Consider the following 24,695-nt stretch of genomic DNA (forward strand, 5'->3'; position numbering starts at 1 on the left):
TCTAACTTCTCCCACTCACTTGTTAAAGGCCGAGGAAAACAGCAGAGATACATTTGACAGTAAAACACTTTAATTAGAGAGCTATTCCTTAAACAACCATACAGGGTGGTTATATAAGAAATATGCCAGTGGGATGGCAATGTCACTAATCATCAGGCCACCGCACAGTCCGAATTTTAGCTCCACTGAGAACCTTTAATGGGCTGGAGCAGATCCATCATCAATAGTCTACCAGCGAAACAAATGAATGCAGCTCTGGCGAGAAATCAATGACACACTGCATATTGTAATTGCTAGGAAACAATGCAGACACAAAAGAAAAGGTAACAAAGCTCTGGTCAAATAAAATATTAGAGACTTTCACCTTTTGGGCCGGGCAGTGAAAATACACTGATGACAAATCATGCAAAGAGACAAAGCAAAGGGTTTCAGGAATGTGCTTAACCACAAAGTACTGCCAGAAAACCATCGGTACATGTTGGCATTGATCCTAAAGTCTGCAGATCTTCACTGCAACGTTGGAATGCCAGTCTTACTGATGATGGAGATGGTGCAGAGAATTATAATACCTGCGCAGTAAAAAAAAAAAAGGAAAAAGAAAATCTCTTGTTTAAGCTACATTAAGATCTCAAGACCAAAGGGCACCCAGAAGTTTTAATTAAAAATGACCTTTAAATGCCAAAAGAAAGCCAATTATCTCACTGTATGAAGACAGGCTTTGGGTTTTCTTTTTCATTTTTATTTATTCCATTTGTTACGGAGCAAAGGCTAAAAACCATAAATCTTTACGGCACAATATCTGGAAAAACAGAAGCGGTCAACAGGATGTGCGTTTATTAATGGTTCCCCCAGGGGACAACTAGTCCTCCAACAAAAAAGAGGCAAGATGTGAGGAAATTTTCTACTGCTCTGTGGTGGGTGCGCAGACTGCACAATGCACAAGATCATCACAGGATGCACACCAGTAAGCATGGATGTCAGGAGGAACAATGAGCTGATGAGTGGGAATCGTTAACAAGACACCCTGATTAATTCTGTAAAACCTGCCTGATGGATTCCTTTACACACTTCACAAACAAAGCAACATTAAACTGCTTACCCTCCTTTCGCACCTTAATTATATATTGTTGTAGTTTTATGTAGCTGCAGCTAGTATTTCAGGCAAATGTACAAGCATAAAACTTGGAGAGACACAAACATACGACGGACAAACTATCATTCCACCAAAATTAAGAAGACTGTTCCTGTGCTTCATGCAGTCAAAAACAAACGATACAAGAATCAATCAGTGTGGATTCCCCCCAATTTTGACACATACTAGCAGTAAGTGCACCGTTGGACTAAAAGGTCAACACCTTTTCTTTTCACGCAACAAATGTTACACCCAACATCCTGATGACAAAAGAAACAGGAAGATAAATGTGGTTTGTATTTAGACACGTATGTCCCAACACATTCACACCAGAATCTTGAGCGGTTCCGGGAAAAAGAAAGTAAAACAAACGCTTATTGGGTTCCTACATATTCTTCAGCCTTGTTAGACAAATACGGTGTAACGACAGTAACCATAAATGACGACAAAAATAAAAAGTTTTGTTTAAACATCTGGAGAACCAGTCTGATGGAGGACTGCTGGTACAGAACATAACTGAGTGAGGTGAACAATATAATCTAAAGAAGGCAAATTACCAGCACTAACCAAAATAAAAGCCTTACAGAACCCATGTAAGGGAGCTAGTGTTGTGAAACGGATGTCTTCCAACCTGCAGAAATAGCACATTAAGGAGTAAAAATGGGAGAATCGTCTCTTTTATTTGGCTGTTTATGAGGGGGATCTGTGGAAAAAAGGGAAATATTAACATCAGATGGAACCGGACTGATACAATCTAGGTACCGGATCCAATACCTAATGTTAGGTTTATAGACGACACATGGTTTATCCTATTCACTTATACAACACTAAACATTTAGGGTAAAGTGTTTTGGATTGGAGTAGTTAGCTGATTTAAATGCAGATAACAGAATCTGATCTTCACCCAAGAATCATAAATCAGAGCATCTCTATGGTTACACCTGACGAGATCTAAATTTGGCTCCTGCTGATAAAACTCAATGTGAAAACTTGGCTCAGACAAACAAAAGAAGAACCGAAATGATTTAAGAAGGACTTGATTGCATAGGATTAGAAACATTACATACTTACTGCTTGTGCTGCTGAAATGGACTGAGACACTCAGGATGTTCATACATAGATTTTAAGAGAGTATCACTCCAATTATTATCTTTAGAGTGCCAGAGCTCCCACATTCAAAGATTTACACAAAGCATATGATTATGATTCCTTCCTCGGAGCCCGATTACATTAAAATAAAACTTTTGAAGGCTCCGAGGTTCCCGAGGTTGTAGACAGTGGCATTTGCAGTTCAATAGTTCCTTGGTTTCACTCAACCTCAAAGGTAAATCAGAACAAGTGTTCTGCTCTGCTCCTTCTTGAGTCAGTTAATGGGCCTGTCTGTTAACTAATGAGCTGGTCTGCAGCACAAAAGGGCCAGTGATTTTTTTAAAATCCAAAGTAAAGAAAGCCAATCTTTCAAAATGAAATAAATTAAGCATGTCCCAGGGATGTCAGGCATCAAATGATTGCAGATTTGCAAATCTTCCTGAGTATGTATGTATGTGTGTATATATATATATATATATATATATATATATATATATATATATAATTAAAACTACAAAAGCTGACACTAAATGCACTTATCCAAGTTTATAGTTAAACTTATACACTTCTATAAACAATTCCACCCACAAAAATAATTAGAAAATCATCCAAATAGGTTTTTGGAGAAAACCCTGGAAAGAGAAACATCTAGATTGCATGCTGCTTTAGATAAACATGAGGGTGACTGCTGCTCTCCACGGCTTGCATGCTGTGAAAGAAAGGCAGCCTTATGGGAGCGAACAGAGTTGGGCTTTCAGAAGAGAACAGACAGTTACAGTCTCTCACACATTCAGGCCCTCACACAGGTTGTTTGCACGTAGATCTGCACTAACTGTACAGTATAGCATACAAACACATGTAGAAGCACACATACAAACGTTCTCCCTCTAAACGGATCCAGCCAGATGGAAGCCACAAAGGGCTGGGTGGCTCCAGATAGGAGCTGGGGTTTGTTTGCGAGAGGTTAATCCACATAGAGGAAAACCTCAATAAGAAGCGTCTTTGCTGGGCTCTGGGCCACCATGAACCCCAGGAGGGGCTTAACCTTCTTCGACATAGATTTTTGACTTGAGGAACTGCACAGGAGGGATTTTTATATGAAATCTTTCTCAAGGAATACCACCATTTAAGGTTTTATTAATGATAGTGGGATAACTTTCTGGGACACCAGTCTCATAGTGTCTTAAAAACCACTCAACTGGTCGGCACTAGAAAGCCATGTTTGTACTGAATCATTACTTGTCAAACTTTTTCTCCCAGTTGTGTGTGGGTTTAAAGAAGTAACCTATTTTCAGTGGGATTAGATTCACAGACCCATGGTTGTCCTCCCCTCGCTCCCATGATATGACACAAACACACTAACAATCTTCCATCTGTAGCTTACGATACACCTCGTTTTCCCAAAGTCTAATCTTCTCTGCCCATCATCAGCAATCACACAGCGCCTCCCCTTAAAAAGGTTTCCCGGGCCGGCGGCCAACAAACAGCAGATTACTGCAAATCAGAAATTAAAGGGGAGAAGCAGGGGCAGGCAGCGAGGGTGAGGGGGAGACAAGTAGGGACCTTTCTGAGCCAAGTGATTTGCTGTTTCATTAATGCTGATGAACTTAATTCAATCCAATTCACTGCAGGGCACCATGGTGGCGATAAACAAACCCTAATGTCATCTGGAGACACCGCAGCAATAATGATGTTTTCTACACGCAATACCTTAATACCAGAGCAAATTTACTCAGACGATAAGAGAGTCTTGGTGGTACTGTGGAGCTTTAGGAAGCCAGAAAACTGAAGTCCAGTTTCCACTGAGCAGCACAGATCAATGCGGTGGGCTGTTTTGTCTGTTTTCATTGTAAAAGCAGGCCTTATAATCGACCCCTGCAGCACTATTCCTGGGCCAACTTCAGCTGTAGGATCCATAGGACAATGCCGCAGAAGCTACTGGCATCACAAGACACAGTTCTGAAAAACATCACTGCTTGTGATAAGCATGAGACGTATTACGTCAAATCTGCTGTTGCATTAGTATGACGCAAAGCAAGGCATTTCGGTTTAACCCCACCTGCCTACTGAGGACCCAGTTGGCAGAAGAAATGCTCTCCTAAATAAATTGGGCCATAAAATACATGCAACATGTATACATGCAACAACCCACGTTGCATGTACCACTAAATGGAAACAAAGAAAAGGTTTAGAAAGTACCAAAGAATTAGGATTTTCTAGAGTCTGAGAGTCCATCTTAATTAATTAGATTGTCTTTAAAAGCTTTGAATATTTCAGTAATGGAAATAAATAACTGTATATTCAGATTAATTACAGAGTCGTCAATTTTAAAATCTTTAGTGATGTTATTTGTATAACTATGGCTCATAGCTAAAGAAAACCAAAAGCAAAGTGTCCCACAAAACTCCAATATTTCATCAGGCAAACAGAACAGAACTGTTCTGTTAGTTACACTATAAGAATGTTATGGCATTGAGAATCATGGAAAGGATTGCTGACTTGACAAATGTCCAGCAGGTAATCATTGAGATCCTCTACAAGGAAGATAAACTATAAAAAGGTCTGAGCTGAAGAAGCTGGCTGCTCATGCAGCGCTAAATCCAAGCATATCAATGGGAAATTAAGTGGAAGAAAAATGTGGTGGGAAATGTACAAGTCTAGAGTAATTTTTTTTTTTAAGAAATACAGGTGATTTAGGGAGTCCTGTCACTTGCTAGTGTTGTGTCTGTAGTCCAAAGTCAGTGAAGATGAATTGCAGGACTTTTTAGAGCAATCCATGATTCACTCTGGTGACATGCTTTATGCTTTATTCGTTTTCCAGAAGGACTTGGCACCTGCTCATACTCTCAAAAGTACCTATTCCCGCTTCAGTGACCAGGGTATCACTGAGTTTGACTGGCCAACAAATTGGCCTGATCTAAACCCCAAACAGAATCTATGGATTCTTGTCAAGTGAAAAATGAGACAAGAACAGGAGCTGAAGACCGCTCTACAACTAACTTTTCAGTAGGCTGACATTTCTCTTTTACATTTTTTATTTTTTTTTTTTCAGATTTTAATCTGAAATTGTCTAAACTCAGAAAACCAGTGATAATTATTAAAATGATCAGAAATAAACATTTCTAACTCCTCAATTTGTTAGTAAGTAATCTCCCTTTCTAAATGTAATGAGTAAAAATCACCTATTTAATGAACTTGTATTTATTCACCAGCGAATAAAAGGCTTTTTATTTAGTTATGGGTGGTAATTATTTACATACTAGAAGTGTGATTAAAGCAGAAACTGAACAACAGGACTTCCTCTCTCAGCATGTGTCCCACAGAGCCACATTTACAGAAGCAGCAGCGTAGTAGGCCGAGGAAAAGAAAACGCAAAGCAAGAGAACAGATGAAACCGTGATCAGTATAAACAGCTACCTGTTGTCATTAAGCTGCGTGTACCGAGGCGTAGGATCGGGATCGGCATCATTCACGTCATAACTGGCTTCCGGGTCCTTTAAAAGACAGAAGAGCAGCTTGCGTCATCAACTGTTGGTTCTTAACTTGTATACCAGAAATCTGTTGCATTTTCTGTGTGCATATTTTCCATGTACTCACATAGTTCTGCGACAGGTCAGGATGGTTCTTCTCTATCCCATCATCCAGGATGGACACCACCACTCCTTTACCTGTGTAGCCCAACTGCCAAGCAGCTTTGGCATTCAAGTCCCGGTGGTTGCTGTTATACTGAGAGCAAAGACAGCAGATGTATGAGAATAAAACTCATTGTGGAATAGAGAAGAAAACACAAGACAACTTAATTATTTTAAGAATTACTTCTTTTTTTTGGATGAAATGAAAACAACCTTTATTGCCGTTTGAATTTTTCCACTTAAAGTGAAGCAGTGATGGTATGAGGAGCATCAAGGGTGTATGTTTAAGGATATCAGTATCACATTTGCTCTAACTACACTTCCTATAGCCAGCAAGCAAAGATAAGAAACAGTGAGGTGAGTGAAGGCACACTGAATGCAATCTGCATGCTTTTGACGTTTAACTTGACCTTTTATCAAAAGTCACATTGGACTTTCAAACGGTTCAAAGCTCCTCCTCTCTGAGTTAACCATTAAAAAGTAATGTGTCTGAGGTGTCATCCAGAGCACTTCTCCCCTGGATTTCAGTACAGTACCATGTGAGCCTGGGTCGATCAGACAGAATTAAATTACTCCACAACCTTGTAAGATCCTTGACACCCCAAGCATCAAGAAGAAAAATCAATTAAAACTGAAAGTTCTAATTTTGTAGACTTACTCTGATTTGCAATGCAGAGGAAGTTCTGCAAAAAAAAAAAAGAAAGAAAAAAAAGGCCTTTTTGTGGCTGACATTTTTAATTCTGAATAGTGTCCATCAAGCAGGAGCATCTCCTTCTCATTTTCAGCAAACTGACAAAATCTTTGTTTTAAGCTGTATCAGTAATTTATCAGCAGGACATTTTTAAAATCTAATTTAAACAAATTAAAACTGAATTAAACATGCTCAATCTAATATCAGATCCACAGTGCTAGCATATGTCCATCAATAAAATACTTCTACAAGGACCCCCCCCCACTACTAAAAGTCCTCTAGCCTGTCAGCTTTGGTAGACAGCCATATTGGTAGGTTTTGTGGATGTGTTGTAATCTTAATTTAGGATAGGGTTTTACAAGATGTTCCATCCATGAGACATGGGGAAAATCACTTATAACTTTACCCTGATTTAAACTTTCTCTTTTTTATTAAAGTATATCAGGGAAAAGGGGACTGAATACATCTGAGTACGCATCTTTTTTTATTTATTTTTTTTATTTTTACTTGTAAAAGATTTTCAAAGTTTTGAATCACTAGACAATTATTGTCTATAACAAAACATCCCAATAAAATACACCAGTTTGTGATTTTATGCAAGAATCTGTAAAACAAACTTTACTTTGAACTGTGTGCAATTTTTCCTACAGCTTTAAGGCTGATGGTTTTATAGCTCATTAATAAAAGAAAAAAACTTCAAAATGAATGAAAATTATATACTATTAGACGTATTAAAAGTAACTAGGGGTGCAATTAGATTTCAGATAAACTTTTTTTTTTTTTTCATTTTGCCACACAGGATATGACATAAGTTAGGGGTAATGTACTATGATCTTACCAGGATGAGTAACACACATCAATTCTACAGGCATTTGTGGTCTTTTACTTCTTTTCTTGTCAAAACTACTAACTACAGGCTCTGTTCCTGCAGTTTGTGATTCAAGTCTGTTTTGCATCACCATGAATCTTCTTCTGCCTGCAGCAACCTCACAGTAATTGAAGAGCGGCGCTGAGCTGAAAGTCTCAGGAGTTGTTACCACTGCTTTTAACGGCCTAATGTATCAGTGGCATTCCTCAAGTCAAATGTGAAAATCAATCCAATAAAAACAAGACCACTTCAAGATAAACTGCGCCCGTCTCGCTCTGCCTTCCCTGTTTGTTGCTGTGCTTTTTATGAACTGCTGCAAAGCCAGACTTCATGTTTGGACACCACTGCTGCTCAGGCAGCTTCTGCTCAGTTAGGTTTTTGTCACGCACTGTTAATACTCACCAAGTACCACTGGTCTCTGAACTTGGGATCAACAAATTCTGTGACGGTATCCCTCTTTTTCCTCTGTTTGGACACTTGCTGCTCTGACCAAGTAACCTAAACAGAGAGGGCAGAAACAAAAAAATTAGAGACAAAAAAAGGTAGACGTTTCGTAACCTTCAGTCAAAGAAAACAAAATGCAGAAGCAACATCACTCACAACATTTAAAGGGGGGAAGAAGGGGGGAAGAGAAGGTATAATTATGCGCTGCCCGTGAGTGTCAGCATGCCAAATGAAATAACTGAGATCCAACTCTCACCGGGACGGCAGCTGAAAGAGTGAGATTAGAGGCACCGGGGCATGCTGGACTCCTCTCTAATGAGGCTCGCTGATGAATTCCAGAGCAGGCCAAGACTAATTAAAATTTCCGGTTTGTGTAAAGTGAAATGCAATGCATCAGAGGTTATTGTGAATATGCGTACACCTGAACATGAATGCATATTAGGGTGGGACGCATAACAATACATAAGTGTGCAGCGGGCCGTCATAATGGGGGAACACTTGTCGGAAATGTTGGCAGAGTCAGAGGGCTTACAGGGAAAATGTTTCTGAATATTACTCCCTGGCTGGATTGTGTTTTGAGCACAGGCAGACACCTAGGTTGGTAAGTCGCATAGAAGAAGAAGAAAAAAAAAAAAAAAAAAAACATTTCAAAGAAGAAAGACAGAACTGTCTGCAGCAAGGACAGAGTACCTGATGTGAAGGACAACTAAATTACACCCAATCTCCCTTTTTACTCAAATCTCTGGTGATGCAGACAGAGGGAGAGGGACAAAGAGGTAAAAAGTAATGAAGGTTATATTAACTGCTGAAGCAATGTCATAATGGAAGAAAAACACTCTTCAAAACGTCAAAGAGGTCTGGGTTTGGGTTCAATCAGTTTAAGAGGATGTGAAGTTTTTATGCTATTCTAACTGTGAAGATCAGGTCAGCTGCATCACTGTGGCAGTTCACACACTCTGAATCAGCTCTGGTTGGTGATGGGAAGGATCAAATACAAAAAATTAAATAAAATCCTTAATAAAAACGTTTTTATATTATTATTATTATTATTATTATTATCCATTACAGAATCAAAATTATAGAGTCTAATGAAGTTAAGGCTTTAAATGCATCAAGCAGCAACATGTACTTTGATTAACTTTGAGTTCCATAACAAATTTAAGAAAATTTAAAGCCATAAGCTTTGATAAATAAGCTAGGATGTTCTTTACATTTTCTGTAGGATTACAAAACGTGTAGAACATTTTCCTACTTCATGTTCTATATTCCTCAAAGGCAAAACTGGAACAAAACGATAAAATAAAGTATAAAATAAATAAATTTCTAAGTTGGATCTGTGCACCTCTAGTTGCAAGTGTGGGAAAGTGAGAGGAAGCAGCTACTGTGTTTAGACCCTAAAGGTCATATCTCATAAATCAAACATGTAAATCTGAAAGACACTTTGAAGAACATGTTTAAAATATTAGCCTATGCCAGAGCATTCAGGACATGCTGCTAAAAACTTTGTAGCTCTTTTGATTTGAGGCTTTAAACTTAACAAAAAAATGTATCTTCCAATCAAAGAAAAGTTTTAATCCCTGCAGTTCTGAATTTTGCAGACAACATTCTGCTAAATTCAATTCTTCAAAAAGGAACTAAGACAGGTCATCTAAACAAGCATTTTTATTCAATACTGCATTCATATATTTTTTTTATAGAGCAAGCCAAGGCAAACACTGCTTTTAGTACAATCAGATCAGAGCCTATAAAATCTGACATCACTGAATTAGATAAGTGGAAGAGTTGCTAAAACCTAATTCTAATTCATGAATCACTGAAGGACTGAGACACTCTCCAGGTTTCACCATACATGCATCAAATTTTAAACAATTTAAGTGGCCAGACAGAGACGGATGAAAAAGCAGCTAATGGAGCGCTTTGCTTCTTTCTTCAGCTTAACTGTGGCTTTCCATTTTAATAAGACGACAAATTTATTAAAACAATCTCTATGGACAGAAGAAAGCAGTCATTTTCTGCACTGACTAAACTTCATTTGATTTCAACTCAGATTAAAACCATTTCTTTTCTTCTGCGTCATCAGGATGAGGGTGTGATTTCCCCCTTTTCGTTTCCTAGCACCCTTTCTATCATATCTGACACTCTGGTTTCACACGTACACAGGGAAAGGCTGTTGTGTGTGTGGGACATTTTCAAGCTGACCTACATGCAACGATTCATATGTGTGGTGTGTAAAGCATGGAGCAACAAACACCTCGCTGCCCTCATTATTTTGCAACCTTTCATATTTATTCCATCGCTTCGTCAGAATTTTGAGCGCATGGGATGTTGCAACCTTGAATCCTTGTATGCTGTGAAACGCAATGCAGAAAAAAACCACAATGTGCAAATCATGCTGTAACCCCGTATACACCTCCCTCGACTGTGGAATGTTTGCTCCTAACACCTAACCAGGAAATGGTAAAGACAAACAGGAAGCACTGGTTTAACAAGCAACACCTCTACAGCTGGAAGAAAATTTACAGTAAATGCTCAGCAATATACCTTACTCGCATCAAAACGCCTAAAATCCCCCCGTTTTGAGTCTTTGGCAAATTATTTCTTAGTCTGTTTAATGCAACTGAAGAGTTAGAGGATTTTAAGGTACATATTACCAGGTCTGGCAGGATCAGCAAGAAAGCACACTAGCAAGAAGACTTGTGTATCTTCATGTTATACACTGTAGAGAATATCTGAACATTAAAATCAGGGTGTATACCAATCTAATGGAAAGCTGACGTTCAAAGAGTTTGCCTTGTCTCATGTTTGAGAGAGAGAGTATTTTTCCTCCAACAAATAAAATCCCCACACACTCATTTTGTCCACCCTCTGCTTTGTCCTTCCAAATTCAACAAGCAGAGCACGGCTCCCCTGTGACAAACTGGAACGAATTATGAAGCAGTTTATGTTACTATGAAACTTGTTTAGGAGATGCAAAAATTGCCATTACTGCAGAAGTAATAAAAGCAGTTATTAAAAAAAAATCCCGTAAACAAGTGTCGGATAATTAGTTAAAATTGGTGCTTTTGCTGTGCCTTATGCCTTTTTATTGTCTCTCTAGAAAAAAAAGGACATTCACTGAAACGAAGTACTGTACGAAACAACAAATAAAACCAGAATAAAAGAAAACAGAACAATGCATGGGCGTAATACATAAAGCTCTAAACCCCTAACTCGCTTGCATTTTTGGTTTATAAAGTCTGGCAGATGCTTAGATGCTTTCGTGAGCAATTAATTGCACTTCAAATAGAATTCAGTGGAACATTTAGGCTTCATCTCAACTAGTTTAAAAGCTGCAGAGAGTCTCTCCAGGGTTTAAAAAATCCTCCTATTTCATTTTAACCCTTTTATTCTGGGAGGGGGGGGGTAGCCGTGTGGTTCAGTAATATGGGAGCACAATTAGCAATAATCTCACAGTTCATAGGCTTTGATCACACTGTTAATTACAGAAAAGTTCAAATATTGATGTTTATGTGAGGGAGGGAGCCGAGGGGTTGGTAAAGTGTGCGAGGAAAGCAGAATTGGCAAAGTTCTCCTGATTAAACCAGATTGAAAATAAATTAAAACCCAACTCCTATTTTCACAGACGGGAGGAGCTGGATGTGTAACGGTCCATTTTGTCTGAGGAGCTGTGGGACAAAAGGAATTCAGCAACAGGAAATGGAGCTGCGACGTTAAAGGAAATCCCAGAGAGGGAGGTGGGACTGTGTCTACCGGGTAAAACAAGCTCAGCAGACGCTCGTCTATTCCCGCTCAGCACCTGTGCAGCGCAAATTAAACCCATCAGTCAGGGGGCTGCATTTCTACAGACTGATGCCGAGATTTATGAGAGGAATTATGACTGATTGCAGAACTCGGCTTAAATATAAAGTCTTTTTGGTTAAAGATATGGGTTGCTATAGAAATGCTACCCAGCTACACTGCTGGTGATCATTATTAGCAATGGAAATCACGCTGATGTGCAAACTCAATGCTCTGGTTGTGCTACATAGGGCTAAAGAAATTCCTTAAATGTATTCCCAATTCTGTACAATTACCCCTAGGTAACCTATGGATCAGAGGCTGCCACTTTCCATAAATATTCATACACCAACTGAGAGAGTGTGGAATGCAGCTACGGCTGTGCTGCGCACTTTAAAAGGTGAATGCTCTCGGGGTTTTTTTTTTTTTTTTTCGTAAGTTTTAGTTACCTGCAGAAATCGGAAACTGACAAGTAGAAAATGTATTCAGGATGAAGAAAAATTGCCTGAAATCAGTCCACACTGTTGTCTTGCATCACTCACAAAATGCCCCGAGAGCACAACAAAAATGGAAAGAATAAATAAAAAAAAAACCCAGCAAGAACTACCTAAGACAAGCTGCACCACATCACTGGCATATCAGTTCTTTCATTAGGGGAAATTCGTGTGTTTTAATCATTCTTTGTGGAAGAAATAATTAGTGAATTAATGCATCAAAGGAAACTCTCTGGAGGTAGAGCAGGTTGCTCACTAATTGGGGGCTTTAATACTGGCTCCTCCTTTCGGTGAAACCCTCAGGCAAGACACTGAGCCCAAAGTCATCTTGATGGTTAGGCGAGCGTTTTGCCTAACATCCTGCTGCCACCAGTGAATCGGCCTTGATGTGGGGAATGTGTGTGGTATTTGCAAGGCACAGCAGAAAAGTTTCAGAAAAAAAATAGTCTGAACCTATTTTGACCCATTGTGTCTTTTTCTTTTTTTTTTTTTTTGCTCTAAAATTTAGATGTCTGTTTCTACATGAGTTTCTACATTTTATTTATGACAATGCTCCGCAAGTGCTTCTTAAGTATAGCAAAAAATGTAAATTGATCTGGACCTTTTGTTGACGGTTATGATAGAGGATCTTTCAACGCGGGGTCTACTTTCAATGCATCTACTTTCCCAAAACACATAGCTGTAAATCACATATGGTGAAGACAGCAAAGATTTCCAAGCTAGCATTGACACCTTATTATATCTGCAATGCAGAAAGAAAATCCAGCTCTGCTCATGCTTTTCATTGGGTTAATTATTTTTAATTAGTACCATGATTGAACACTACTTTCTTTTACAATTCTAAATAGTGCAGCGTTGAGTTTTCTACTTCGATTTACCAGACATGATGATGTAAAAAATGCATTTTAATTATTCCCATCGCTATGTGATTACTGTACAATCAATATGTTAATGAGTTATTACTTTAGATTAGAGCTAACTGGAGCTAAAAGACATTCATTTATTGTGAGGGGAAGCCTGAAATTTGTTGTACAAACAGACAGAATTATAAAGTAAAGACTGTAAGATGACTCCACACTGCTCCACACCTAATGTTCCATATTTCCTTTTAGGATTGACTGATTTAAAAAAAAAAAAGTATTTCTCAGTTTAACATCATTAAAATGTGGAACCAAGTATCTTCAACCTACAGGCAAAAGAGCTAACTCGGTTGAATCAGTAGAATAAAACAATGCTTTATATCTAGACTCCATCTGACCTGCAGTACAGGAATGAGACATCCTTAATTGCTATGACAAGTGCTAACTGGAAGGCTCACTGCAGGCATCACAGTCCTAAAGGTGAGAAACGGTAACTAAAAATGCCTTTTAGCTGGAAAATAATAACTTCTCACTTTCCATAAAGATGCAGCTGTCCCCACACCTGAAAAAACTGTCCCCAAAAGCAAACCTTAACCACATCCGAACGCCCCGCTACCCCGAGAGATAAACCTCTTACCTTAGGATCTCTTTCCAGACGGACTTGTGCCCCTCTGTGATCAGACAGCGATCTCTTTACCACTCTGCGATGCCGGAAGTGATAGTAATCACCAAATACCTGGAAAGACAAAGAGATATGATCACCCATCACGTCCTGCGGTTCAGATCTGTCTGCCTATAATCTGATAGCACCTCCGTATATCCTCATGGCATATCCTTTGCCACTAAATGACAAATTTTTCTATAAACTTTACAGAGTGGCAATAAACAGTGTAGCAGGCTGGAAAAAAACAGCCTTCTACTCTAAGATGAAACCGATACAACATAAATATTTACAGCCATCTGGCCCAGCGCAGGATTTCTATTTTTATTTTTTGAACATATATAACCTTTAACAGCATCAAAAATATTCCTTGCAGTTTCTTTTTACTCAGATTATTGAAAGCCCCATGCACATTTTTCTCCGCAAACAAGTCTTCTCTGCATTTTAAGCTTCCTGGTTAGGTTTGTTCTGTCCTTAAACACAGGGATCATCATAACTCTGCTGTCTAAGTAAAATATATTTATACATTTTATCTGGAAAGCTCAGCTCATTCCCCCACGATCCCTTCCTCCCCACATGGTGCCACTCCAGTGTGCACTGCAACATTCCCTTGGTCTAAAAGAGGAACAGCTCAACCCTCATCAGCCTCCCTGCTCCCATTTAATCACAGTAAACAGACTGATTCCAGCAGGGGTGACACAAAAAAAGGCCCTGCACACAAACCCGCCAGACAATAGGGAAGCAATAACCAAGAGGAAGCACATGGTTAACTGTGATATTCAGCTCTGAAAAGGACCACCAAAAGCCACAAGCCTGTGTGTGTGTGTGTGTGTGTGAGAGAGGGAAAGAGAGAACGTGTTCCTTTGTGCGTAAAACTATTAAAGAACGACACCAAAGTTAAATGCTGGACTTACAGAAAGAAGGGAAAAGAATGCAAACACTTACAGCCATTAGCTGAGCTGACTGCCCCCTTTTTTCTGAAGAAGAAAAGAATAAACCGGGCTGAGGGTCAGCTGTTTAGATAAGGTCCTGCTTGACTGGACTTTAATGAAAAGTTCCTTACAAAAGAAGGTTCAACGATAAACCCACAAACATGAACCTTCCTTTATGACTCCCTTGGTATTTCACTGAAAGACTCATGCACCATTCAGTGACAATTTGCCCTTAAAGAAGTCAAGCCAGTATTGTGGAACAACTGAGGGAAAGATGGACCATTGACTTTAATAGCGTGCTGCTCAGGAACTCACGTCTGTGACTAGGTCATATTTTTAATGCACAATATACATGTGTTTGTTTATGCCTCATCATCAGCTGAAAGGTGCCAACTCAGAATTTGGGGCTAGGGTTGTTTGTTTCGTCACTGATCCATATCAGGAGGTGGTCATAATGAGAAATGAGACTGCAAAACGGGTGTGAGGCGGTTATTCAATACAAAGCAAACCCACCAGCAGGTGCAGCAGTACAAGGATATGCATGGTGCTCATAAGGAGACAAAGGCACACACTAATGTTACTTGCATTTAAAGCACTGAGTGTATTTGAGCAGCTTGCATACAGATTGCAACACAGTTTAGGCCACAACCTTTTGGTTCTGCAATCCCAGCTGCATGCTGTAAAAAAACACACTGTCCTGGGATCTCATGGGATTACATGAAAGACAAATTAAGCTGGAACAGGGTTGGCACTAGTTACGTGTTTAACACAAAACCATGGCCGCGTCAAGAAGTAACAGCCTGCACAGAAATAAGAATACCTTGTACTACCCCCCCACACTGTTTTTATTTTGGTTATTTCATGACACACTTTGGATTTTTCCAAAGTTGTAATGCTTAACCAGGGCTAGTGCCAGATCTTCACAATCGTGACCTACTGATCAGAGATCAGTACAAACAGTGTTGTAAAAAAAAAAAAGTCAAAAAGTCAACTACAATATTTACAGCAAGAATTTTTTTAACCCTACCAGGCAATTTTAAAAGACTGGTAAGGCTGAAGAACTGCAGTACAAACGAGGAAAAAAGCACCACTACCTCCTCCTTTATTCTGCGTATCAACTGGAAGATAAAAGTCCGGTCGATATATCTCAAATACAGTTATATCTCTGTATTTGAGCTATAACTTTTCTTTATTAATGATAAAGATCTGCATTATGTTCCTGTCTTACTAGGAAGATAACACTGTGGAGTTTTAAACATGGTTGTTTAAAACTCCAAAGGGGGTTCCCTCTTCTGATCTAGCTAGAATCTGGTTGTAAGCAGCTCATAAATGCAGTGGTGGAAACATAAATGACTGTTTAGCACAAGTGGTTTGTTGGAGGAAACCCCCATTTGGGGGTGTCAAGAGTGTCTTCAGAACTTTGTTAGTATCTTGAATCTTTAAAATTTATAGATTTAGTTGTTAATTTACAGACATCTCTGACTGTCTGTCCTCTTATTGGCAAAAAAAAGTTACTTTCTTAATTGTGATGAACTGGTAACTGTGAACAACTTTTCACAGTGTACTTAAGTCAGGAGCAAGATTTTTTGCTCTCTCGGTGTGAACTATGGGAGGACCAAAGCTGCAACAGTGGAAAAAGCATTGTGCACAAGCGATAAATTACAAGATATTGAAAAGATAAGAGTAGACTGGTCGGAGATCTAAGATATAGACACCTATATGTATATCAGCACATGTATATGCATAGACTCGGCTAAATTTCAGGTAAACTGCTCAACTGTTGCAAGTGTATGGACAGACATGCACTCTCATCTCATTCAACAATGCGAACTAGAATCTAGTCCTTCTAAATGCAAACCCTGCAGCTTGAACATTGTCTGGCAATCAGCAACAACACGTTAGGGGCTCATGTTTTCAGCTACTCAAGACCAGACGGTTTCTTAGGGGGTTTAACTGCTTTCCACTGAGGCGGGGGGGAAAAAAAGCCAATTTACAACTAACACATTTAGATGGAAAACCAATGTGGAAACAGATCAAGCTCTGTGACCATTACTGATGTGATAAGCTTGGAGCTGTTACAGCACAACAGGCCACTCAACATGTGGTCAGTTACCAGAGCGAAGCAATAATCCATCAACATTAAAATGCAAAGCAACACACAGCAGAAAATTACTGCCTGCTGGTTTGTTTGCATGTTTGGTTCCTCCCCTACTGCCAAATTTACCTTGTGGGAAAGCAATTATCAAAAAGGTCCGATGTCTTATCCCCACTGACTGTTGTTGACACAATTATGTCTTACAAAGAGACAAACAATGTCAGAAGACAAGCTGTTAAAGGAGCTAGGGGCTGTATTAAATTAACAGAAAACCGCAGCCCATATGGAATCGTGAACATCAAAGACAGCCAAAGGATTTCACTGGAGAGCGACGTCATTGTAGTTCATTTCCAGACACTTTTGACAAGGCATTCTCCTTTTGATTTTGATACCATCTGATTTACAGGCCTCACACAGAGTGGGGCATTAACATATTTTGTTTGCACATCAGTGAGCCGAGATAAAGTGGGAGCGCAAATGTTTCGGCCTTCTAAAATAGTTCGGCAACTTGTTTGTGTAATGAGGCTGAAGTCCAATTAGCAACTGTGGTGAACGGGTAGGAGAGGGGCACCAGTTCCCCACAGAGGCAGCCGGACATAAAAAGCTCTTTCTTTGAAAACACAGCACCCTGACCTGAACCCATACATCTGAAAATACTTTCACTCATTATTTATACCTTCCTCACCCTTTTTTTACTGCTTAAGTCACATATAGAGCACTCAATCTGTCGTCTTTTACTCGATAACCCTTAGTTTTACTTGGCATTAAGGTTATATATACGTTTAAGAAGGTTCAAAGCTAAATCAACACTTTAAGCCTCTCACTTGCCTTTTTAGCCTTGACTGAAGCAAACACAGCAGTAGAGGTGTTTATACAAGTCACTGTAGTGATGGTCAGAAGGATGGAACCGATAAAATAGGAAGGAACAAACTATTGGCCAATTCAACCCCTCTTATTTGCAGACGTGACATCTATTCTCAACAAGTTACTCGACCATTCCTCCTCTCCGTGTTTGGAGAACAAACAGATTATCATTCTTGGCACCATCCGCTTTCACTTCAGTTGCTCGCAGGACATTAAATTTGCTCATTTTAATAGTGTTGACAGAAACAAATGGAACGAACAGGACAGTGACATATGGAGGTTTATAGTCAGAAGGAGAGGTATGAAAAGATACTAGGTTTAATATCCACAGGGGCTTTGAAGGAAAACACAGGGTAAAAATGCAGATCATTAAATATCTGCACTCTCTCCAGGGATGTTGACCTGGGACGTGAGTGAGTTTGTAAAAAAATTGCTTAGCAGCACCTTTTGCCTCCCTTCTAGCAAACACAGATGTGTCTAAACCGCACCCAACATCTCTTGAAATGCTTTAAGTGCTGTTCATTTGGTGTGTTTGGATGTGGAAACTCTTCGGTATGGCACTAGAGCTGCACTGCTGAGGGAAGAAAGAAATTTCCAGCTGTCAGTGAATATCACTCACCAGACATTTGGCTCTCCCTTTCCCCCCCATCATCAACTGAAGGATGTCTATTCTGGGTATCACCAAAAAACAAAGATACCCAGAAGCTTTCAGCGTCATTAAGACTTGTTAAAAAATAATTTATTCTCCCTAGTGAGCAAAGATAAGGAAATTAACTAGTTTCTTGTTAAAAGTGTTACATAAAGGCCAAATATTATATAGAAGAGCCATAAAACCTATAAAGACTCTCTTAATAGGAATATGTTGAATGGAAATGTTATTGGCAGAAGAAAAAAGGAAGGCATTTGAAGACAAAGATCATCTCTTCAGGAAAAATGTGTGAGCTCGACAGAAGTAATCAGACATACACAGAATTTTCCTGATCCAACAAAACCTTCTCCAAGTTTAAAGGAACGTTTTGTGTCAGGATTGTTAGACTAACTGAGTCTTTAATGTAAGTGAAGACATATCTTAAACAGAAGGGATGACAGCCCAACAAAACTAGGACAGATATCTGAAGTATCCGACAGCCAGAATAATAAGCCACCCCTGGGAGTCGTTTGTGAGCATAAAGTTTAAAATGTTTTCCTTTACAGTGGTTCCTGCTATTTGTTCTGTCATTTCAGTACAAAATGTCAGCTTGGCTTAACCGCTAAGCCAAAGTTGTGCCTCACTTTCATCTGTGTCTGAGCCAAATTAAGCGAAGAGTGACAGCAGCACTAGTCTGATTGTATTGCAAGTTCTTTTCCCTTAAACATTTTAGATTGAAGCAAGTTTTTAGGCACAAACAAGCCCCTTGTGAGGAAACAGTCTGTGCATAGGCTGAAAATAAAAACAGTTGCCAAAGGTTTAGTACTGTAGTGTATTAGAACCCTGATAGAGGAGGGAACTTCACCAATTTTTGGTTTCATTCCCAAATGCTTTGTACCAACTTATTTAAAACACAGTAAAAGTGCTAAAATAAACTGACTTAAACATCAGTCTTAAGATGACTTGAACTAGTCAATTGAACCTAAACCAGTATGATGCACGGTTAGTTTTTCCATTTTATTTTCTGTGATTTATGCATTTCGTAATTATTTAACATTGTATTTTCAAGTTCAGTGGTTCACTTTAAACTCAATTTTAGTGTAATAAAAACAAGTTAGAAAAAGTTGGCCTTGAGCAAAGATTTGAAATTTGACATCATATATCATTAATATTATAGAACAAAAAATATTTCCTTGCTTTTTCTAATTCAGCCTCTTGGAAAGGAGTAATATTAAAAACATAAGTTGTACCACTGTATAATAAACACAGATCTTTAGCATTATCTTGCTTTCTTACAGCATCTCGGCATTGGTAAATAATGGCCACTGTAGCCTGAAGTCAGTTTTATGGTTAAGATAAGGGTTTAAAAAAAAAACCAGTCATGGTACATCAGTTATAGGGATACGAATTGGACTAGTGAAAGAAAGCTTTAATCACATGACTACGTCTTTAATGTTCACACTGCTGGAAAGGTAGCAATTAAAAAGGCAGAACAAATACGATAGGTTTCATGTACAAGACCCAGAAAACACTAAGTTTGCACAGACTCTAATAATCTTTAATAGAAAAGTCAATGTATCCAAGAAATACACACACAATCAGTATGGTTCAAATTTGCTGTTAAATACTGTAAAGCCAAGAAAGGGAGCGGTTGTTGCCTTTAGGGATTCCACAGCCTTGCTAGTTTCAGTCATAGGTCTCTCACATGTCTTCTCACAGTAGAATAGTTGTCAGAAGAATAGCAATCATTAACAAGGTATAAGGAAAGAAGAAGATGAACTCGGTCAACGTTCTGTGGCCTATGACCGAGTGTAATAATTCCCACACTAGTCCTGAGAGACTGATTGTGTCAGATGAAAACCTGCTGCGGACAGAGTCATTTGTAATCTCACAAAGATCCCGAGTAGAGACAACCAGCAGTTCCTGTAGTATAGAGGGCTTATTTTAAAGAATGCACTGAACCAAGTCTGTACTACAACTCCCTCAGTGTTCTGATTGCAGACGCGCTACAGAAGGCAAAGAAAGTGCATTAAAATGGATATCGGCAAGATGAAAATGAAGCATTTTAGTATTTGACGTTATTTAGTAATTTTGTCTTACAACTTTTTTTTTTCAGTTCTGATATTTGTGTCGTCAGTTTTTGTTTTGCTGTGTTGCTAAATTACAATTAGCCATTGTTGCGTTGTGTTGGAGAGGACGTTTTTAATGCCACTTTTTATGACATATACAAATGTAAAAGTGTCAAAGGTGAGATTTCAAAATAATTCTGTCATTTTAGTAGTGATGGGGGAAATTAGTAGCAATAACAGCTCTAGCAACCTTTCTGAATAGTTAAATGGTTTTGGTTTAAGAAATAATGATTTAGTACTGTGGATGAACCAATCTTCAGAGGGAGAAAATGAAAAAGCATGAGCCATTTTGCTCATTTATGAAAAATAAATGACATCAGAAAAGATAATAATGTGGAAATTGGGGGGAAAAAAACACTGGACATTAGCCAGGATGTTAAAGCTTAGGAACAAGCGGATCCTCTACATGAACAATAATTTTAAAGTATCAAAAATATCAAATTAGATACAAAGTTCCTAACGAATGGAAAAGATTAGTGTGATTTATTGACATACAGTGAGAATAAAATGGTTATGTGGATATGATTTCAATTATAAATACATTCAAGCATTTGAATATACTAGGCTTTGCGATGACAGTTCACCCTTCATTCATGCAGTTTTAAACTTGAAAATATCTACAGCATCAACTGTCAACCTAAGCATTAGGACTTTGTAATTTCACCACAAATATTATAATGGTCCAAAATCATAGTAATCTAAGCTTAAATTGAATTCAGTGCCACAGGCGGAACTGTTTTCACTCGTGCATAATGCTTTCTGAAGTTTCAGTAATTTCTGCCAAGTTGCACAGCAACCTTGTCATGAGCACTTTCACTCACCGATCCCAGTAAAAACTGCTTTCAACTCTATGCTGCTTATACTGTCAAATGCATCAGGCAGAAACAGGACTCAACTCAAAATCCAGGCAGAAAGACAGAAATACTGTCTAATACAATATTAATACAAGATTTTTCACAAGCTTGTATTAAAACTATTAACCGTTACTTTTCACGCTGGTTATTTAATCACTTAGTTGACAACTCACTTAGAAATTATTTTAAAATGATATAATGATGAACATTAACAAGTTGCCTTCATATCCATAAACACTTCAAAGAACAAACAGACGTCATGGTAAATTGTTAACCCCAGGATCCCATTCTTGCTGGCATCTTTTTTAACCTTCTTCTGCATAGCCACAGTTGCAGGTGTGAACGTTTTAAGTTGTGTTCTGGCTGTAAATGTGTGCATATGCACGATAAAAGCTTATTTCTGCCTTGAAGGGCGTGTTCTTATCTTTGTCATTTTGAAGAGTGGCAGAGAAAAAAAAATGTAGGCCTCTGTGTCACATCAAGTTTATCCCCCAGGTGAGGAGATTAAAATTAATCAGACTGATTTCCCCTTTAATATATTCTGTCATGCTTAAACAATAAAGAAGCCTCCAGTCACTAGGTGGCAGCAGTGCTCAAACTAAACAGGCTCCTTGTTCAACCCGGCAGAGGAAGCCTACACAGGCGCATTGGTGTACAGAACTGAGACGGAGAAGTTTGTGATGGTGAAAAATAATAATAATAATAATAATAATAATAAGGACAGCAGAGGCAAGTAAAGTGATGGTAGCTGGCAGTAAAAGACCAGGAAATATGTAAAATGTTATTGACCTCTTCAGCTATTCCGAGAAGTTAAAACATAGGCAATGTTGCAAATTCTATAAGTTAATGATTTTACTGTTTTTAAAAAGGGATAACTTAATGAAAAAGTAACCAATGTTTACAATATACAAAAAAAAAAGTTTTGAATGTTAGTGTGTTCAATCTAAAAATGCACAACCCAGTGAATCATTTGCACTTTTTCTCTTTTGAGAAACACAGATTGAGCAGATCTGAATTAAATGTTACAAATTGAGTTAGCATACCGAACCTGGGCATTTTTAAGACTTAAAAGAATAAAATAAATAAATATGCAAGTTGTTACAGCTTCTTTTATTGATCTGTTTTGGTAATCAGATGATTGTATGCAGAATGCTGGAGCCACAAAGTCATACAATGGTTTGTAGAGATATATGACTAAATAGCATCAGTTTCTCAACAGTATATCAATTTAGGAAGGTTTAGAAAAAAACAAATAAGTTCCTTAATGTGGTCATGACAGAAAATAACTAAGAGCCATTGCCTTAGACGAATCTCACACAGATCAGAACAGATGTTTGGGTTTTCCTTTGATCATAGAGTCATTTCAGAGGGGCAAGTGGCATCCCTCAAATACTGTATCTGGTGTCATAAACATTTAGCCTGATTTAGTTTCATACAGTTAGATGACCAATGAAGTATCAGTTTCCTGGGAACAGGTGCAAACAAAGGAGCCAATAAGAAAAAGCCTATTCATTTATTTTTCTTTATAAATCTGTAAAACTCTGCAGTTTGCAGGTTTTCTGCTGCATCATACAGTATGAGCACTGTAACGCACTTCATGCATCAATGGCTTTGAAGCTTAGCTTCCTGTGCTCTACTCTCCAAAAGACTTTGCAGTTTAAAGCATTAAAAAGGAAACTGGGTTAATTTTTATCCTACTCAAATCTTCATTGTTTGTTCAGCAGTAATGACAAATGCTGAGTCTAAAAACTCTACACATTTTGAGTCAGACACCCGGAAGCAGGAAGCGTTTTGTGCTCACTAGGCTGGAAATAAAAGATTGTTCCTTTGGAGTCCTACTAACAGCTGAATAATCTGTGTAAATATGTTCCGCTCTCTCATGCAGATGCCCTGATGAGCTCATCCTCATTAGTGGACGGCATCGCCGGGTACACAGAAAGACTGAATGTGTGGTGAAAAGGGTTGAGGGGAAGCGGGGGTGCTGAGGAGAAGTCTGGCAAGCAGAGGCAACTCAGCGGAGATGGAGCAAATTGGAAAGGGACAGGGAGGAAGCAGGTTTTTATCAAGAGGGAGACAGTTTTATCGCTGTTAGAGGGGATTCTATGATTGCTTTTGACACTGTGAGGTTATACTAAATCTAATCAGAGCTTTGAATCTCTGCTAAATACACAGCAAAACTGACCAGCGTGTAATTCAAAATGAGAAAAAGGTGCCATTTGATAAACAGATACTGAATAGCTATTCTGCTCCAACTGTGGCTGCCATTTTCACTTTCCTACATCTTATCCCATTCCCAGTGTTGTCAAAAATCTTTTGGCCCCTTGCAGAATACACGCTGTTTTACGCACTAATAACTCGTTGTACCACTCTTAGTGCCAACAGCTGCTCAAGTGATAACTGGCAATGAGTGTTTGAAGCCCGCACTTGGAAGAATTGTTTTAATTCGGCCACATTGGGGGGTTTTCGAGTATAAACAGTCTGTTTAAGGTTATTCCCTCACAGCATCTGAATTGGATTAAAGACTTTGACCACAACAATCCTCAGCCTCGTTAGCAGTTGTTGGTGTCTCGCTAACTGACGGACACAGCCACATTACTGCCATGTTTGATTGTCTGCTGCTTTTCTTTTCTGAAATACCAGGTTAGTTGCACACGTAAGTTATGGAACGTCCAAAATTTCTACTTCTGTTTATTTTGTCACCTGAATATTTTATAAAAGGTCTTGGGGACAGTTTCAATGATTTTTGGCATTTTCTTTTTGTTCAGTAGGGCTTTTCACCGTCAAACCCCTCCGTCAGTATCAAATCAAGCAACCGGATATAAGGTAAAAAGGAAGAGGTGGGTCTCAGAAAAATTATACAAATAGTCATTTTCCTTTACACGTTTGCCATGAACCATAATAAAAAGAACTGACAGACAGCCTAAGTAATTACATATTTATAACACAATTCATATAAAAGCTTTTTTTTTCCTAATCCAATGCTTCAGAGCTGAATAAAACCTGAGTCCAAGATAGAAACAACAGGAGACCTACAAAGAATTCACTGGCATTACAGCTGAAGTATTTTTGCTTCACAGCCTCAAAGACCCCCTGCCACAAGTGCTGGCACAAATACTGTTATTTAAAAAGACATGAAAGCACGCTGTGTAAAATCTTGAGTTGGACAGAATGTTCACTGATGAATAAGCATGAGCAGCGATATTAATACAGTGGTGAGTCATGAAACACAAGCAGAGCTACAAATTGATTTATTGCATTTGATTTTTTTTTTAAATCAGATTATATGATTTCTGTTTTTCCTTAAAAAAATAATAATAGATTTAACAGATTTCTGCATCAAAACTGGCACATGAACTACTTTGTCTGTAGAGTTAAAAAGTAGAGAAACACCTGGCAAAGTCATCATTCCATATACAATGTCATTAATAATCTGGAGACATTATCTCTGTGCTTTTCCCCATTGCTTACATCTACACAAAGCACACACACATACACTCAGAGATAATGAAGAAGGTGCAAAAGGTGGCTGCCAGCGGGACAAGAGC

General features: G+C 38.6%; 1 protein-coding gene across 4 annotated transcripts in view; it reads right to left on the bottom strand.

Annotated features, from left to right (window-relative positions):
- furina (furin (paired basic amino acid cleaving enzyme) a) overlaps nucleotides 1-24,695 on the bottom strand; it is a 79,267-nt gene that overhangs the window by 23,775 nt on the left and 30,797 nt on the right. For 3 of the 4 annotated variants that reach the window (XM_007549897.2, XM_007549899.2, XM_007549898.2), the window contains exons 3-6: nucleotides 13,625-13,723; nucleotides 7,815-7,910; nucleotides 5,819-5,947; nucleotides 5,639-5,715 (exon numbers count right to left, since the gene is read on the bottom strand). In XM_007549897.2, coding sequence (XP_007549959.1) covers nucleotides 5,639-5,715; nucleotides 5,819-5,947; nucleotides 7,815-7,910; nucleotides 13,625-13,723 — 401 coding nt within the window. Of the gene's footprint in view, nucleotides 1-5,638; nucleotides 5,716-5,818; nucleotides 5,948-7,814; nucleotides 7,911-13,624; nucleotides 13,724-14,593; nucleotides 14,615-24,695 lie in introns of those variants that run through there. The other variant, XM_016670365.1, reaches the window with a different exon arrangement.

The sequence above is a fragment of the Poecilia formosa genome, unplaced genomic scaffold (genome assembly GCF_000485575.1).
Source record: "Poecilia formosa unplaced genomic scaffold, Poecilia_formosa-5.1.2 Scaffold33, whole genome shotgun sequence".
NCBI classification, from domain to species: Eukaryota; Metazoa; Chordata; class Actinopteri; order Cyprinodontiformes; family Poeciliidae; genus Poecilia; species Poecilia formosa.